At 44.8% G+C, this 19,240-nt stretch overlaps 1 protein-coding gene across 2 annotated transcripts in view; it reads right to left on the bottom strand.

Annotated features, from left to right (window-relative positions):
• Positions 1–19,240, bottom strand: part of WDR70 (WD repeat domain 70) — a 319,614-nt gene that overhangs the window by 150,436 nt on the left and 149,938 nt on the right. For both annotated transcript variants that reach the window (XM_073543960.1, XM_073543959.1), the window contains exon 10: positions 18,356–18,530. In XM_073543960.1, coding sequence (XP_073400061.1) covers positions 18,356–18,530 — 175 coding nt within the window. The remainder of the gene's footprint in view (positions 1–18,355; positions 18,531–19,240) is intronic.

Here is a 19,240-nt window from a genome sequence, read left to right as displayed (position 1 = left end):
TTCAGCTAGTAAATAAATAAAATACTTGTTATGGCGCCCTCTAGTGTTATATTCTTGTTATTGCTCCCCTTGCTGTTTGGCCTCCTCTACACTCAGGGGCCACAGATGTCTGATATTACTTGGGTGTAGTTTTAATTTAGGGCGACCCTATTTCCCATCTTTGTGGTCTTTCTAGATGGTCCAGCGGAGCGTGTGCGTTTTATAGCAGATGCAATAAATAGAAGTCAATGGTTACGTCCTCCAGAATCCACAAAGTTCAGTACAACAGAGAGATCAATAACTTCCCCGCACTCTAATAATAATGAAATGACTCTGCTCATCTGTTCCAGTTTATACAGCAAAGCTGATAAGTCAGGTGCAGGAAACAGGAAACGTTGGTCTACTGTGTGAGCCCTAGTGGCCGTTGTGAGAACCCTTACCAAATTATTATTTTTGTTTTGTTAAGTTGTAATAATAGAAAAAAATCATAAAAATGTAAAAAGCAGCAGCGGTTCAGAGCGGTTACCACTAATTATTCGAGTGCCGGTATACTGGATTCAAATTCAGTGATTCCAACCAAGGACAGTATTTCTGTAGTGGTTATATGGCCTCTCCTTGTTTTAGTAGGTTTCTCCTGTTTCCTCCAAAAATACATTCTTATCAGTTAAACAGGACTGGTCACTTGCCCCAAAAAAAATTAAAACAAATACCTAGCAAAAAATCCCTGCGCTCCCCCGATTCTGCCGCTGTTTTCCATTTTGCGCTGCGTTGCTCCATTGCAGAGATATTCACACTTGTTGCTTTTGGAGCGCAGCATGTGAAATCTCTGGATTGATGTGAACGGTAACCATTTCTCTACCGCACTGTGGAATATGTTGATGTTTATGTAAGCAATGATAAATACATACCTAACAGTGTCAGATGCAAATCATGGATTATATGTAGAAGCCGCCATTCACACAGCACCAGATGTAATATGCAGAGAGCACTGTTGCTGACCATACTGGTATTGTAGAGGCCCAACACTAGGAGAATGGGGGGGAGGAGATGTAGAAGGAAGAGGAGGAGTACGAGGAGGAGGAGAAGAAGGAGGTGTAGCAGGAGAATGAGGGGGGAGGAGATGTAGAAGGAAGAGGAGGAGTACGAGGAGGAGGAGAAGAAGGAGGAGGAGGTGTAGCAGGAGAATGAGGGGGGAGGAGTAAGAGGAGGAGGAGAAGGAGGAGGAGGTGTAGCAGGAGAATGAGGGGGGAGATGTAGAAGGAAGAGGAGTACGAGGAGGAGGAGAAGGAGGAGGAGGTGTAGCAGTAGAATGAGGGGGGAGGAGATGTAGAAGGAAGAGGAGGAGTACGAGGAGGAGGTGTAGCAGGAGAATGAGGGGGGAGGAGATGTAGAAGGAAGAGGAGGAGTACGAGGAGGAGGAGAAGAAGAAGAAGGAGGAGGAGGTGTAGCAGAATGAGGGGGAGGAGGAGATGTAGAAGGAAGAGGAGGAGTACGAGGAGGAGGAGGAGGAGGAGGAGAAGGAGGAGGAGGTGTAGCATGAGAATGAGGGGGGAGGAGGAGGAATATGAGAAGGAGGAAGAGGTTTGTGATAAGAAGGAGAAGGAAGTGTAGCAAAACTAGGAGGAGGAAGTGGGGCAGCAGAACGAAGGGAGGAGAAGAAGGAGGAGGAGGAGAAGAAGGAGGAGGAGGTGTAGCAGGAGAATGAGGGGGAGGAGATGTAGAAGGAAGAGGAGGAGTATGAGGAGGAGGAGAAGAAGGAGGAGGAGGTGTAGCAGGAGAATGAGGGGGGAGGAGGAATATGAGAAGGAGGAAGAGGTTTGTGAAAAGAAGGAGAAGGAAGTGTAGCAAAACTAGGAGGAGGAAGTGGGGCAGCAGAACGAGGGGAGGAGAAGAAGGAGGAGCACGGGAAGAAGGAGGAGCACGAGGAGAAGGAAGTGTACAAGGACAAGGAGGAAGAGATGGGGCAGGAAAATGAGGGGGGAGGAGACAAAGAAGGAGGCGGAAGAGGTTTAATATGAAGAGGAGAAGGAGCAAGTGTAGCAAAAGAAGGAAAAAGAAGAAGCTGGAGCAGGAGAACAAGGGGGACAAAAAAAGAAGGAAGAGGAAGAAATTTCACCAAGGTCCTGGCACCTAAGGGGGCCCAAAAAATCTCCTCTGCACAAGAAGATGCCAGTCTTAGGGTATGTGTACACAGCATCTTTAAGATGTCGGCAGATCCATAGAGTTTTCTAGGGTAAAGCCGCTTCCCGAAAAGCCAGCAGGTCTTTTTCCTGAAGTGGCCTTGCAGGCAGTTTTGCTAAAATGTTTGTGCCCCCTCTGGCGTCTTTTCTCTGTGCTTTCAAATATATGGAGCGGGCAGCTTTCAAAGAGGTTGCCCGAACAATGAAAATGTTACTTCTTTTAACAGCGTCAAAGCTTCCGTCCCCTGAAGCACATAACAGAAGTGACATCTGGCTGTGCACGTGTTCAGACTTGTCACTCTGACATTGCTGTGCACTACTCATGTATTGCGGCACTTTTTCAGGCAGAATCCGCCTGAGAAAGACGCTGTGTGTACACACAGCACATGTAAGGTTAGGTGCATTGGAGTCCTGGAGCGCAAGTCATGTCTCTGAGCTAAGCTTATGTTTGTCAGTGGGTACGGAACACATGTAGATGGAGAAAATAACGGTAAAAAGTTAGGAAAACTTTTTGAAAACGAAGTGACCTAAGGTATGACCGCCGATGGCACATGCATGCAGCACATAACAGTGAAACTAATGCTGGACAGTCAGTCACATAGACGGACGTCAGAGGTGGATCACCAGGATTTATGGACCCTCTTCATCAATCTTTGGTATGAAGCTGATCATTTTGTGACCAGGAGGCGATAAGCTTTTCATCTTCCAAACTGCAACTGTAAATCTCAAGATTACAACAATGAGTTCCCCAGGATTCAGACCTCCAGAGACATCCAATGAAAGTGTCTGTGACCGTCTCCTCGGGTAGACTATTCCACAGATTAACAGTTATGATGGTAAAGGATCCTTGTCTCCTCTGGAGATTGAACCTTTCCTTTCTGCAGGTGGAGCGAGTGCCACCTTGTCATTTCGGAGAGTTTTACAAAAAACAGATTTGACCTTACTTTTTGTATGGGCCATCTATGTACTTGAATGAGAAATAACTAAAAAAAAAAAAATATATAGACAAAATACATTTAACTTTTTTTACGCTTTTCTTATAGCTAAGATCCTCCTCAGGGCATCTTATCAGTTTTGTGGCTTTTTTTCACTTTTTCTAACTCCAGGGCGACACAGACTACAAAGTGTTTGTTTGTAGTCTGTTACCATGGAGACACATGAATCTGCATAGGAGATATAGACACAGAATGGAAAGCTTTATAAGACCACTTGCACATTTTTATTTATTTTTTCCTATTTTAGATGCAGTCAGAGTTCTCTGGGGCTGATCCCCCTACTGCTCTAAGTTGGCAGATCTGAAGTTTTCTTTATATTACAGCAGCGGTCGGATTTCACGCTAAACTTTATTTTCTGACACATTACAAACATTCATGCTTGTGTTGGCTGCATCCATTTGGCTTTTAATGGGACATTGGAGAAATGTCCAGCAAAGTCCCATTATTTTAAACCATTCCTAGATCAATTAAAAAAGTTCCTGAGATTGAAACTTTTTTTTTTTTTTTACATTTTATAAATTCCCCATCTAATTTAGAAGCCTACAGCCGGTTCCACCATTTAGGCTGATACAGAAGGCTCAGAGTCAGAAGCGCTGATTTTCACCTGGTCGGGCGGGGGCCAGCGATGCCACTTGCCACTGTGCTGGTGACTGTGTCGACGCTGAAGAGGTGACGTTAATGTACTCAGCAACCCTGCCGATGTAGATAGTACAAGCAGATGAACTTAGTGATTGGCTGCAGCAATGTTGACATCACCGCTGCAGTCTGTACACAGTCACTGGAGCAGCAGCCATAGGCAGCGTTGGACCATGGAAGGATGAATAATAGCTCAATTTGATTTTTTTTTTGCCTTCATGAACTTATGAAACTTTTAAAAGGGACAACACCTTTAAATATTCATCCATTATCTAGTTACACATCCTCCTTGATTGACCACAATGCACGATACCAGAGCAGCCACAGATCACCTTAACTTCCTGTAGAGACAAAGACCAGCCCTAACTTCCCGTAAAGATAAAGACCAGCCTTCACTTCCCGTAGAGATAAAGACCAGCCCCCACTTCCCATAGATACAAAGACCAGCCTTCACTACTTCCCGTAGAAATAAAGACCAGCCCCCACTTCCCATAGATACAAAGACCAGCCTTCACTTCCCGTAGAGACAAAGACCAGCCCGCACTTCCCATAGAGACAAAGACCAGCCCTCACTTCCCATAGAGACAAAGACCAGCCCTCACTTCCCATAGAGACAAAGACCAGCCCTCACTTCCCGTAGAGCTAAAGACCAGCCCCCACTTCCCATACATACAAAGACCAGCCTTCACTTCCTGTAGAGATAAAGACCAGCCCCCACTTCCCATAGAGACAAAGACCAGCCCTCATTTCCCGTCAAGATAAAGACCAGCCCCCACTTCCCATAGATACAAAAACCAGCCTTCACTTCCCGTAGAGATAAAGACCAGCCTTCACTTCCCATAGAGATAAAGACCAGCCCCCACTTCCCATAGAGACAAAGACCAGCCCTCATTTCCCATCGAGATAAAGACCAGCCCCCACTTACCATAGATACAAAGACCAGCCTTCACTTCCCGTAGAGACAAAAGACCAGCCCCCACTTCCCATAGATACAAAGACCAGCCCCCACTTCCCATAGATACAAAGACCAGCCCTCACTTCTTGTAGAGATAAAGACCAGCCCCCACTTCCCATAGATACAAAGACCAGCCCCCACTTCCCGTAGAGATAAAGGCCAGCCCCCACTTCCTGTAGAGATAAAGACCAGCCAACACTTCCCACAGAGATAAAGACCAGCCCCTACTTCCCGTAAGTCAAAGACCCGCCCTCACTTCCTGTAGAGACAAAGATGCGCCTAATTTCCTGTAGAAACGAAGACCCGCCCTCAATTCCCGTAGAGACGAAGATCCTCTCCCACTCCCCATAGAGACAAAGACCCGTCAGAAAAAGATGAGCTCTCACTTCTGTAGAGAGACAGACTAACAAAGTACAATTATAACATGCGGTCTCAGACAGAAGCAGCCTGGAGATTTATAGCATAACCACCGCTTTGTGGTTGTAGACCCTGTGATATCTTATCAAGCCTTTTTTTCAACTCCCACTAATGGACTTTAACTTTTGATCCTATGCCAGTACATTAAATTTAAGCACACCAATATGTACAGAAACGTCTTAGGATCTCCAGAAAAACATGGTTGCATTAATCTAAAACAGTGTCACAGTTGTGCATAGGCCATGTATGGTATTACAGTTCAATTCCATTCATTTAGCAAAGCTGAGCTACAAAACTAGAAGTAACTAGTGAGCAGATGTGATGCTCTAATTGAAACAAAGCAGCCTTTTTTTCTAATCTTACAGTGCCTTGCGAAAGTATTCGGCTCCCTGGAACTTTTCAACCTTTTCCCACATATCATGCTAGCCGCTGATCTCCCAACGGTTGCCGCGAGTCATCTCCTGACGCATGGAGGTCAGCGGCGACGCAGCAGGGAGATGACAGGCGCAGCGCTCAATGTGCGGATGGTACCCAGGGTCCAGAGGAGAGGAGACTCTCCTCCAGGCCCTGGGTACCATAAACCTGAAAAAAATAGAATTAAAGTAAAAAATAGTGATATACTCACCTTCCGACAGCCCCCGGACTCTTTCTCTCCTCTCACAACGCTCCCGGCATCTTCCAGTCCCAGTAATGCTTTGCGCGAAAGATTGCTGATGATGTCGCGCTCTCGTGAGAGTGACATCATCTCCGGTCCTTCGCGCTAAGCATTACTGGGACCGGAAGATGGCGGGAGCGTGGACAGGAGATCGGGGGCCGTCAGAAGGTGAGAATAACCATTTTTTTTTTTTTAATTATTTTTTACATTCTATCTTTTACTATTGATGCTGCATAGGCAGCATCAATAGTAAAAAGTTGATCACAATTGTCAAACACTATGCTTGTGTGTGACCAACCTGTCAATCACATTCCAAGCGATGCTTCAAATCGCTTGGAATGCGCTTGAATTCCGCATGCAAAAATCGCGTGAAAAACGCATTTTTTCGTGGGAAAACGCTTGCGAATTCGCATGCGTTTTCCCCACGGCGGGAGCAGTGGAAATTTCTACAGCATTTCTGCAACGTGGGTACTTAGCCTCAGTGTGATACGCAGCAGCGACCAGGCCCCCCGCTGTGAGATCGCCAATCGTGGTGGATCGTCCTGGACCATCTTTTGAACGTCGGTCTCCCGCTGGCCAAATTCTAGAATACCCGATGCGTTAGAATCGGGCCACCATCTAGTGTTTGCATAAAGATGGCAACGTGGGTCCCCTCATATTGGGCATTTAGTGGCCACTGTCAGCCAGGCGCTCGTGTTCTCTTGTGCCAAACGCCTCTCTAGGGACAAAAAATGAATCAGTCATTGAAATTCAACAGCTTGGATCTATCTCTTCTCCAACATCATTTGCCGAGGGACAGTCGGGAGACACCCCACCCCTACACATTACACTTTTTGTCTATCCCACTAATATCAGAAATCTAATGGGTATGGGGGGTCTTAAGGAAAGGAATTGCTTGTATTTATTTTTTTTTTATTTTAAGTGCAATTTCTATGTTTAATATTCCTTTAACTTCTTTGCCCTCTTATGATATGGAGATGACTCTTCTCATTTTGTCTCAATCTGTACAGCAAACCTGACACTTGAGCAGCAGCAAATATGAAATGTCAGCCTATCATGTGATGTAGTGGCCGGTGTGAATACTTGAATAATTTTCGTACTTTTAGTCATTTTCTGGATTACATTTCCAATGTTCTTCTTCTCATACCAGATATTAATGGGGTTTCCGCTGCCTCTTTTTCAGACAGGTAAAGTCGTAAAGTCCAAACAAAAGGATTTTCCTCATTTAGATCTTTGGTCGTTAAGAAAAAGAGAAAAAGCAAACGACGACATCTTCATTTAGATCACAAGCGTCCGCATGGAAGATGGTCGTGGGAAAAAGCCACAATCCCGGCCACCAAGTTTACCTTGCCAACCTGCCGAGAAGAAATCTAGAACGCCAATAACGTTTTCAGCCTTGGCAATCGTCGGCAATGAAACGGCTCTACACATCGTCAGCGACATATTATCTCCCATTTCCACTGGTAATCTACATGACGGAAGCTAGCTTCCTACCTCGGGAGGAATATCTGGGTTCAGCGAGAACAGCTGGATCTTCGGAGTATCCAGTTTCAGGCTGCGGAGTGTCAGCGGACTCGTATATTACACGCAGTACAGATGGAGTGCACCCCTCTCCCAATTTCATCACTCGCTAGCGTCGCTGCTTTCCATCACCCGCTCCTCGCTGGCTCTTTGCCGTAGAGAATTGGCTTCCGTTATCTACTGATGTGTGGGAGGAATCCAGCATAGGAGCAGGTATCCCCAAGAGCGGATATAGTCAACAGGCCGTATGTACATACAGTGGGGAAAAAAAGTATTTAGTCAGTCAGCAATAGTGCAAGTTCCACCACTTAAAAAGATGAGAGGCGTCTGTAATTTACATCATAGGTAGACCTCAACTATGGGAGACAAACTGAGAAAAAAAAATCCAGAAAATCACATTGTCTGTTTTTTTTTCATTTTATTTGCATATTATGGTGGAAAATAAGTATTTGGTCAGAAACAAGCAATCAAGATTTCTGGCTCTCACAGACCTGTAACTTCTTCTTTAAGAGTCTCCTCTTTCCTCCACTCATTACCTGTAGTAATGGCACCTGTTTAAACTTGTTATCAGTATAAAAAGACACCTGTGCACACCCTCAAACAGTCTGACTCCAAACTCCACTATGGTGAAGACCAAAGAGCTGTCAAAGGACACCAGAAACAAAATTGTAGCCCTGCACCAGGCTGGGAAGACTGAATCTGCAATAGCCAACCAGCTTGGAGTGAAGAAATCAACTGTGGGAGCAATAATTAGAAAATGGAAGACATACAAGACCACTGATAATCTCCCTCGATCTGGTGCTCCACGCAAAATCCCACCCCGTGGGGTCAGAATGATCACAAGAACGGTGAGCAAAAATCCCAGAACCACGCGGGGGGGACCTAGTGAATGAACTGCAGAGAGCTGGGACCAATGTAACAAGGCCTACCATAAGTAACACACTACGCCACCATGGACTCAGATCCTGCAGTGCCAGACGTGTCCCACTGCTTAAGCCTGTACATGTCCGGGCCCGTCTGAAGTTTGCTAGAGAGCATTTGGATGATCCAGAGGAGTTTTGGGAGAATGTCCTATGGTCTGATGAAACCAAACTGGAACTGTTTGGTAGAAACACAACTTGTCGTGTTTGGAGGAAAAAGAATACTGAGTTGCATCCATCAGACACCATACCTACTGTAAAGCATGGTGGTGGAAACATCATGCTTTGGGGCTGTTTCTCTGCAAAGGGGCCAGGACGACTGATCCGGGTACATGAAAGAATGAATGGGGCCATGTATCGTGAGATTTTGAGTGCAAACCTCCTTCCATCAGCAAGGGCATTGAAGATGAAACGTGGCTGGGTCTTTCAACATGACAATGATCCAAAGCACACCGCCAGGGCAACGAAGGAGTGGCTTCGTAAGAAGCATTTCAAGGTCCTGGAGTGGCCTAGCCAGTCTCCAGATCTCAACCCTATAGAAAACCTTTGGAGGGAGTTGAAAGTCCGTGTTGCCAAGTGAAAAGCCAAAAACATCTCTGCTCTAGAGGAGATCTGCATGGAGGAATGGGCCAACATACCAACAACAGTGTGTGGCAACCTTGTGAAGACTTACAGAAAACGTTTGACCTCTGTCATTGCCAACAAAGTATATATCACAAAGTATTGAGATGAAATTTTGTTTCTGACCAAATACTTATTTTCCACCATAATATGCAAATAAAATGAAAAAAAAACAGACAATGTGATTTTCTGGATTTTTTTTTCTCAGTTTGTCTCCCATAGTTGAGGTCTACCTATGATGTAAATTACAGACAACTCTCATCTTTTTAAGTGGTGGAACTTGCACTATTGCTGACTGACTAAATACTTTTTTTCCCCACTGTAGATTCCCAGTGTAGAGATGAATAGATTGGACTTTTCCTGAAATGTCACAGATGGAAAAAATTGTGTGCCTTTCTTTCAAACTTCGCAAACTTTTCCAAAAGTTTAGGAGGTCTCCTCCTTTTTTCCCCAGGAGTCGGCTGGGCACCTTATATTCCACAGGGGACATTAATATCTATGATGGACCACAAAAGTAATGGAGACAAGTCCTACTTTGGCCCAAACTGCCCAATTCAAGGGAACAGATCTACAAAGATTAAAAAAAAAAGGGACGTTTTGGATACCGCCTCTGATTTTTTACGTATGCGAAGTGTGAATAGTTAAAAGGGACAAGGGGGAAACAAATGACTGGAAAACATCCCCTTTTTTTTGCAGTCACAATGCAGAAAAACATGCGAATAACGTCTAATTTAATATAAAAATACATCTAGTCACAATTAATGTTTTGTCCCGACGAAGGCGAAACCCAAAACGTGTAGATGTGATATTTTATTAATAATTTTTTTTTGCACAGGTTTTTTAATAAACCACCTATTAGTTGGCATTATACTCAGGTTCATCATTCCCATCTATGTTGGAGAAGTTTGTGGAGAGGAGATCTGTGAAATGGGGGGAGCCAGAGGATCGGTTCCCAAAATGGGGGGCCAGGTACGGTTCCCAAAATGGGGGGGGTCAGAGGATCAGTTCCCAAAATGGGGGGGGGCAGAGGATCAGTTCCCAAAACAGAGGGGGCCAGAGGTACGGTTCCCAAAATGGGGGGCCGGAGGATCTGTTCCCAAAATGGGGGGCCAGGGGATCGGTTCCCAAAATGGGGGGCCAGAGGATCGGTTCCCAAAATGGGGGGGGCAGAGGATCGATTCCCAAAATGGGGGCCAGAGGATCGGTTCCCAAAACGGGGGGGGCAGAGGTTCGATTCCCAAAATGGAGGGCCAGAGGATCGGTTCCCAAAATGGGAGACTGGAGGTACGGTTCCCAAAATAGGGGCCAGAGGATTGGTTCCCAAAACGGGGGGGGGGGACCGAGGTTTGATTCCCAAAATGGGGGGGCCAGAGGATTGGTTCCCAAAATGGTTTCCCCACAACAAGTGAAGGCCTTCACTTTATATTCAGTTGACTGACGCACCTTTGGTTTTTTCATTGCTTTACAGTTGTCTGGGACTGTAAGCCGCAGGCCATTGTTAGTTGGTGAAGCCTTTGGAATCTATGTGAGTGGCGGTATTTTGTCACTCAAGTTTCATTTTCTACATGTTGTCCAATTTTCTAGCATTTTTTAGTTTGTTTTTTTTTTCTTTTGATTGTAAAATTATGGCTTTTCAGAGCAGAAGCGTGTCCTTCAGAGCTGCCCTTCTTATTTCATTTACACCATTGTACCTCCACAGTGATGCCTCTGCGTGCTCCCTTGGACAAGTACACAGGAGGAGACATTCTGAAGACACAGCAGATGGCACAGACTTTTGGAGGTAGCTGAGCCAGGACCAGTCAGGAAGAAAGTCCTCCAGAATAGGGGCTGCTCCCCATCGCTCTCCTCCTGGCTTGCGCTTCGGATGCAGAGAATTAGTGACCGAAAGAGGAAGCCAAGAGATTGGTGTGTGGGACAGTAGTAAGGGAGGAACATTAGGGCTTCGGAAGGTGAGTATAGGTATATTTTTCTTAGTTTAGGACCATTTTAAACTACTAAAAATTAGTGGATGACCCCTTTTAATTTAAATGTATACGGCTCATTACATAATAAAATAGTGATTTTTTTTTCAATTTTTTTTTTGGCAAGGAGATCAAGACAAGGTTGAAGCGAAACTCTCAAAGCAAACCATAAATAAATGGTAATCAGCAGAAGCGGAGGAGGAAAATAGATTTGTGGATCTGGTCAAAAGCCAAGTTTGTCTTAACAGTCTGCTATATATACACTCACACAGCGGAGACCGCTCTAGCCAACATGGCAGGTTCTGCAACACATCGCTCCCCTCTAACAGGGACCGGCAGCTAAAGACGAGGCCGAGACGCCTCCTCGGTACGTCTAGGTCCCAGAGCCCGAAGGACGGTATATTTGGACCATTTGTCATCTCCTATGGCAGCAGAACATAAGTGTTTGACTACACGAGATCTCTGCTTTATTTTATGTAGGACTGCGCACGGTGAGTGACGGGGAGAGTGTTTAGGGACTAAGGCGGGAGGTCATTGCCCCTACTAGACTTCTTATAAAGGGATCAAAACACGGGACGACGTATGGCTTGTTTTCGGGGTAATTATGTAACTATTTGGATAAAAGCAAATACCGTTACTATGCCGCCGAGTCTTAGGTTGAGACGTTGAGGCCTAGAGATGGTTCTTACCAGGCCCAGCACAACGTGGGATTTTTGACTAAATTTTAGTTTTAAGTCTCAGCATAGGTCATCTTCTCCTCTCAAGAGGTAAGAAGGGCGTTTATCGAATTAAGGAAAGCAAGCATAGCCAATATAAAATCAGAGGTGATAGTGGCCTCCATAAAAATTCAAAAGACAGTGATTCTATGGAGGCATGCTCCCCTCGTGTGATTATATGGAGGCCATGCTCTCCTGACATGGTTTTATGGAGGCCATGCTCTCCTGAAATGGTTTTACAGAGGCCACTAAACAGCAACTAAAAGAGGAGTAAAATCTTCCAAAAATTCAAAAGACAGCAGAAAAAAGGCAGTAATGTTTTTACCTGCCCAGGCCTCCATACAAATGCACTCTCAAGGCGCAGCAGGCCCATGTAGTTAAGATGGCAGTAACACAGGTGCAAAAATACTGATGAGACAGCCACTCACTACCTGACATACCTCACATACTTTTATATGTATTTTTTTTTGCACTTTAATATCAGGGTGTGCAGCTAGGCCCATTTTGTCTTGTAAACTGTGGTGCCTGTTCACATGGGATGCATTTTGATAGCGCTGGGCAGCCCACCTGATCTAATAGAAGGGCGTCACTAATAGGCTGTTAACCTGGATTGCTGTGCATTGCCATAGTGTGAACAGCGCCGCATACAAGTCTTCATTGTGCAATCACATACTAAGCAGCTACTCCCTCCATGGATTGGTAGGTAGTGAGTGGCTGTCTCATCAGAATTTTTGCACCTGTGCTACTGTCATCTTAACTACATGGGCCTGCTATGCCCTGAGAGTGCATTTGTCCAGAGGCCTAGGCAGGTAAAAACATTGCTGCTTTTTTTCTGCTGTCTTTTGAATTTTTGGAGGATTTTAGTCCTCTTTAAGTTGCTGTTCAGTGGCCTCCATAAAATCATGTCAGGAGAGCATGGCCTCCACAAAACCATGTCAGGAGAGCATGGCCTCCATAAAACCATGTCAGGAAAGCATGGCCTCCATAAAACCATGTCAGGAGAGCATGGCCTCCATAAAACCATATCAGGAGAGCAAGTCCTCCATATAATCAAAGGAGGGGAGCATGCCTTCATATAATCACAGGAGAGCATGGCCTCCATATAATCACAGAAGGAGAGCATGGCCTCCATATAATCACAAAAGGAGAGCATGTCCTCCATATAATCACAAAAGGTGAGCATGGCCTCCATATAATCACAGGAGGGGAGCATGCCTCCATATAATCACAGGAGAGCATGGGCTTCGAATAATCATAGAAGGAGAGCATGGCCTTCAAATATTCATAGAAGGAGAGCATGGCCTTCAAATAATCATAGAAGGAGAGCATGGCCCCCATATAATCACAGACAGGGAGCATGGCCTCCATATAATCACAGATGGGGAGCATGGCCTCCATATAATCACAGACGGAGAGCATGGCCTCCATATAATCACAGAAGGAGAGCATGGACTCCATATAATCACAGACGGCGAGCATGGCTTCCATATAACCACAGATGGGGAGCATGGCCTCCATATAACCACAGATGGGGAGCATGGACTCCATATAATCACATGCAAAACACAATCCGCGGAGACACCATCACATGTTTCTCAACGCAAGCAATGACTAGCCAGGTCTTTCCCCGGGAAGGAACAACCACGGGAAGGGCAGTCTCCAATGAAGGAAACCACCTATGCCAAAACATGGTATCCATCTACAGACAGCTGTTTCGGGGTATTGCCCCTCATCGGTGTGTAGTAGGAAACTGGCCAGTCGGAGCAATGCCTAGTAAAAGACTGTGAAAAATGAGGATGAATGAACTCATGGAGATCAACATCCAACACTGCGGAGACACCATCACGCTTCTCAACGAAGTGATTCTAGAGCAATGCCTCCACCCTTAGGGGAAATATGCAAAAACATCCCATAAGGGATGGGGGCATTGCTCTAGAATCACTGCGTTGAGAAACATGTTATGGTGTCTCCGCAGTGTTGGATGTTGATCTCCATGAGTTCATTCATCCTCATTTTTCACAGTCTTTTACTAGGCTTTGCTCCTACTAGCCAGTTTCCTACTCCACACTGATGAGGGGCAATACCCCGAAACAGCTGTCTGTGGGTGGATACCATGTTTTGGCATAGGTGGTTTCCTTCATTGGAGACTGCCCTTCTCGTGGTTGTTCCTTCCCGGGGAAAGACCTGGCTAGTCATTGCTTGCGTTGAGAAACATGTGGTGGTGTCTCCGCGGCTTGTGTTTTGCATGTTTCTGCATATTTCCCATAAGGGATAGGGGAATTGCTCTAGAATCACTGCGTTGAGAAACATGTGATGGTGTCTCCGCAGTGTTGGATGTTGATCTCCATGAGTTCATTCATCCTCATTTTTCCATATAATCACAGACGGGGAGCATGGCCAAAATATAATCATAGAAGGTGGGCATGTCCTCCATATAATCATAGAAGGTGGGCATGTCCTCCATATAATCATAGAAGGTGGGCATGCCCTCCATATAATCACAGAAGGAGAGCATGTCCTCCATATAATCATAGAAGGTGGGCATGTCCTCCATATAATCATAGAAGGTGGGCATGTCCTCCATATAATCATAGAAGGTGGGCATGCCCTCCATATAATCACAGAAGGAGAGCATGTCCTCCATATAATCACAGGAGAGCATGGCCTCCATATAATCATAGAAGGGAAGCATGGCCTTCGTGTAATCATAGGAGAGCATGGCATTTATATAACCATAGAAGGTGAGCATGGCCTCCATACAATCACGAGACGCAAGCATAGCTTCCATTCAATCACGAGACGCAAGCATGGCCTCCATACAATCACGAGACGCAAGCATAGCTTCAATTCAATCACGAGACGCAAGCATGGCCTCCATACAATCACGAGACGCGAGCATGGCCTCCATACAATCACGAGACGTGAGCATGGCCTCCATACAATCACGAGACGTGAGCATGGCCTCCATACAATCACCAGACGTGAGCATGGCCTCCATACTATCACGAGACGTGAGCATGGCCTCCATACAATCACGAGACGTGAGCATGGCCTCCATACAATCACCAGACATGAGCATGGCCTCCATACTATCACAAGACGTGAGCATGGCCTCCATACTATCACGAGACGTGAGCATGGCCTCCATACTATCACCAGACGTGAGCATGGCCTCCATACAATCACCAGACGTGAGCATGGCCTCCATACTATCACGAGACGTGAGCATGGCCTCCATACAATCACGAGACGTGAGCATGGCCTCCATACAATCACGAGACGAGAGCATGGTCTCCATACAATCACCAGACGTGAGCATGGTCTCCATACTATCACGAGACGTGAGCATGGCCTCCATACAATCACCAGACGTGAGCATGGCTTGCATTCAATCACGAAACGTGAGCATGGCCTCCATGGAATCACGAGACGTGAGCATGGCTTTCATACAATCATGAGACGTGAGCATGGCTTGCATACAATCACGAGACGTGAGCATAGCTTGCATACAATCACGAGACGTGAGCATGGCTTGCATACAATCACGAGACGTGAGCATGGCCTCCATACAGTCACGAGACTTGAGTATGGCCTGCATACAATCACGAGACGTGAGCATGGCTTGCATTCGATCATGAGACGTGAGCATGGCCTCCATGCAATCACGAGACGTGAGCATGGCCTGCATACAATCACGAGACGTGAGCATGGCTTGCATTCGATCATGAGATGTGAGCATGGCCTCCATGCAATCACGAGACGTGAGCATGGCTTGCATTCAATCATGAGACGTGAGCATGGCTTGCATACAATCTCGAGACGTGATCATGGCTTGCATATAATCACGAGACGTGAGCATGGCCTCCATGCAATCACGAGACGTGAGCATGGCTTGCATACAGCATGGCTTGCATACAATCACGAGACGTGAGCATGGCTTGCATACAATCACGAGATGGGAGTATGGCCTCCATGCAATCACGAGACGTGAGCATGGCCTCCATACAATCATGAGACGTGAGCATGGCTTCCATAAAACTCCAGGGAGACAATTGTCTTGGCTGCAGTCTCTCTATGTCTGATGTCAGATTGGGCGCGAGAAGGAAACGCTTCATGACCTTTTAGAAAATAAATGCTTTTTTTCTAATATATATGAGATACAATAATTTCTGCAAGACGAAGCATTCCATGCAACTTCTTAACCAACCCATTAAACAGATAAAAAAAAAAAGATGAGAAATTTATTTAAATATCTACCCCCTGTCCCGGCACCGCACATTGTAATGGCAACAATGAAGAAGAGAAACTAGCTGGTAGCTTGAGCCCTTTCCACATAAATTGGCTGGGAGTGTAGGTTTCATACACGGACTAAGCTACTGGTGGTCCGGCTATCTCCTAAACACCTCCACATTCACAATGTTGTTTAGAATTGCAGAAATGTTAAGGTTTGGCCTAATAAGCTTGGGTCATACATCACAGTTCCCTTCCCTTGTGAAAAAAAGTATATAAAAGTAAGTGCAGATGGGAGCTTTACGTGGCCTTCCTGACACTGTGCAGACACACTGTGCGGATACAAGCCCAGCCTAGTATACCAGGACTGGCTGCTGGGCAAAGATGTGTATAATGGATGGGATGAACCAAAGGGTGAAGGAAAAATAGGTTTCCTGCTCTACAACCAATAAATCATGAAACTACTTAAAAAAAATAAATCTGTCATTCAGGCATGACTTACTCAGTCATCAAGTGTTTATCAGGATCGGCAATTCATAGAGAAACTTGCTATTGGTTGAAATTTTATTTCTCCAACTTCCTGTTCTGCAGCTATTGGTTAAATTTCCTTTAGCTAAATTCTAACATTAGACTTTTTTGAAGCCACCACTAGGGGGAGCTCACCACAAACAACTGTATACAATTACCACTGAACACTTTGCTAAGAGCAACTACAATCAATGCCCCCTGGTGGCAGCTATGAGAAGCAAGAATTCCCACATTCATTTAATTTTTTGGTTGTGCGGGGGTATGTAAATTAAAAAAAAAAAAGATGACAGATTATAAAACTAATGGAAACTTTACTGACGCAAGATGGAATAAGTAATTAAAAAAAGTTGGTGGTCCTCTGTATGGAATGGTTATATACAGCAAGAAGAATAAAATCTTTGTACTATATATAATGAGACGTACCAGAGGGTGAAACAGTGAGAGATCCCAGAGATATACAACCCTCCGCCCCACGCTCACACAATGCTGTGACACTAATAGCTTTTATGACACGTTCATCTTCTAGTTTATTATGGTGGATAATATACTAAAGGCTATTAAATCACTGGATATTTGGTCAGTGGAGCGAAGGAGAAAATGAAAAACTTGAGACCAAAACTACAAAATTCCATTAATTCAGAAAAAGATAATCATGAAAGTTTGATAATCTGGAAAGCAGATTGAAGAGGAAGTACCAAGAATAAAATAAAGGTAACGGGTTTGTGATTAGATAATTTGGCATCACTGTATATTGACAGATTTAGGCTGGGGTACCACAAAGCGGTCATTATGTGGCTAGCCCCCTGTAGTAACCCATAAGTCCCTGATAGGGTGTCCTAACTGGACAACCGCTTTAACAAAGAATAGGCAAAGATGTCGCACATGACAAACCTTAAAAGAGGTTTTTCAGCAAATAACACTAAGACTAAAATAGTGATTGTCACAGCCTGATCACCTCTGCCAAATAACAGAGGAGCCTCAGCAGAGCTCACACGATCAGAGTGCAGCTCTCCGCTGGGTCTGCCAATGCCAATTAGGTTAATTCACATGACTTAAGTTAAAACTGCAGAACCAAAGACTGCTATGTGTCTGGATGGGATGGTACTGCTAGCTACCACTGTGCCCATCCACCCTGGTCCCATCACAAATTAGTTTGAAGATCTAAAAGAAGACTAAGTAGAAAGGAAAGATCAGAAGATCAGATAACCTCATAGTTTTAATCAACCAAGACCCTGTAATCTAGTGAATTTGGGGGGAAGGGGGATTCCATTTCACTATCAGAATGTTGACACTGGAGAAGTTCTCATTTAAATAAGGTGGTAAACACAATATTTCTAGTGATACTGGGGGTGACAGTCTAAGGACCCACATCAACAAACTGGAGCAAGTTCAGAAAAGAGCGACCAGAATGGTGACCGGTCTGCAAACCCTGTCTTATGAGGAAAGGTTGCAGGATTTGGGAATGTTTAGTTTGCAAAAGAGAAGACTGAGAGGAGACTTAATTGCTGTCTACAAATATCTAAAGGGCTGTCACATTGTAGAAGGATCAACTTTATTCTCATTTGCACAAGGAAAGACTAGAAGCAATGGGATGAAACTGAATGGGAGGAGACACAGATTAGATATTAGAAAAAACTTTTTGACAGTTAGAGTGATCAATGAGTGGAACAAGCTGCCACGAGAAGTGGTGAGTTCTCCTTCAATGGAAGTCTTCAAACAGAGGCTGGACAGACATCTGACTGGGATGATTTAGCGAATCCTGCTTTGAGCAGGGGGTTGGACCAGATGGCCCAGGAGGTCCCTTCCAACTCTACGATTCTATGATTCTATGATTCTATCTGTGTAAAATTGCGACTTTCAAAATACAGCATGAAAGTGGTTCCCCTTCGACTCACAGGTACACTTACAACTTATGTGGCAAGAATAGTGGCAACAGTATAGGGTGTTAGGTACTGTAATGGGCACGTCCTACACCCCATAATCAAACATTGATCAATGTTGCACTCAAAAGCAGATGCAAATATATTGCCTCATAACTTACACTCATATTTCGGTCCCAGATCTGTATCGTGCCATCCTGACATCCGGCAGCTATAAGTTTGCCATCTCTACTGTATGTGGCGCAGGTTGGGATAACACGTTTACCTTGCGCAGATCTTGGTTTAAAGATACTTTTATGCTTCTTTTCATTGGAAACGTCCCAAGTCCGGACGGTTCTGTTGGAAGAAGAAAATAAATTGTAATTTTTTTCCATAATCATCACAATAAACCAAACAGAAAGGATACAAAAGAGTATTTATCATGTCACCAGATTTCACAATAAAAAATGCAAACATTATTGCACAAATCTTAGACGTGAAGAGGATGGTGTGCTTGCTTTTAAAAACTGTCAGAATGGCAGTGTCACGGGTTTACCGTGACAGAGAGGAGCCAGAAGACCACAGCGATTTCTCCTACTCCTGCACTGTTTAGAAGCACTTCACCTTCATAATAAATAGTGCAGGTTTCTTTTAGCAGCGCATTGGTTAATCTGCTCAGTTGAGAGCTCTTGGAAGCTTTCTTGCATTAAGGCTCTCAGCTGTCTACTGTTAGCCACTCCCATCTCCTATATTATCTGGGCCCTGAATAGCACTCATTGTCAGAGCTAGCTTCATGCTGCACGGTTAGGAGATGGTAGTTTCCTGTTGTTTTTGAGAAGGCATTCGGTGGATTTATCAGAGACTGTTGCTAGGTTTCAGCTGTGTGCCAAGTCCCTTCCTTCTCCTTCTTTGGTTTTACCTCATCCTCTACTCCCCGGTGTTTACCTCTGTTGTTTGAGTGAGTTTATTTGTATATACAGTACAGACCAAAAGTTTGGACACACCTTCTCATTCAAAGAGTTTTCTTTATTTTCATGACTATGAAAATTGTAGATTCACTCTGAAGG

The sequence above is a fragment of the Dendrobates tinctorius genome, unplaced genomic scaffold (genome assembly GCF_039654945.1).
Source record: "Dendrobates tinctorius isolate UK_male_01 unplaced genomic scaffold, ASM3965494v1 ptg000135l, whole genome shotgun sequence".
NCBI classification, from domain to species: domain Eukaryota; kingdom Metazoa; phylum Chordata; class Amphibia; order Anura; family Dendrobatidae; genus Dendrobates; species Dendrobates tinctorius.
Note: the sequence above shows the minus strand (reverse complement) of the source record. Positions and strands in the feature narration are given on the sequence as shown.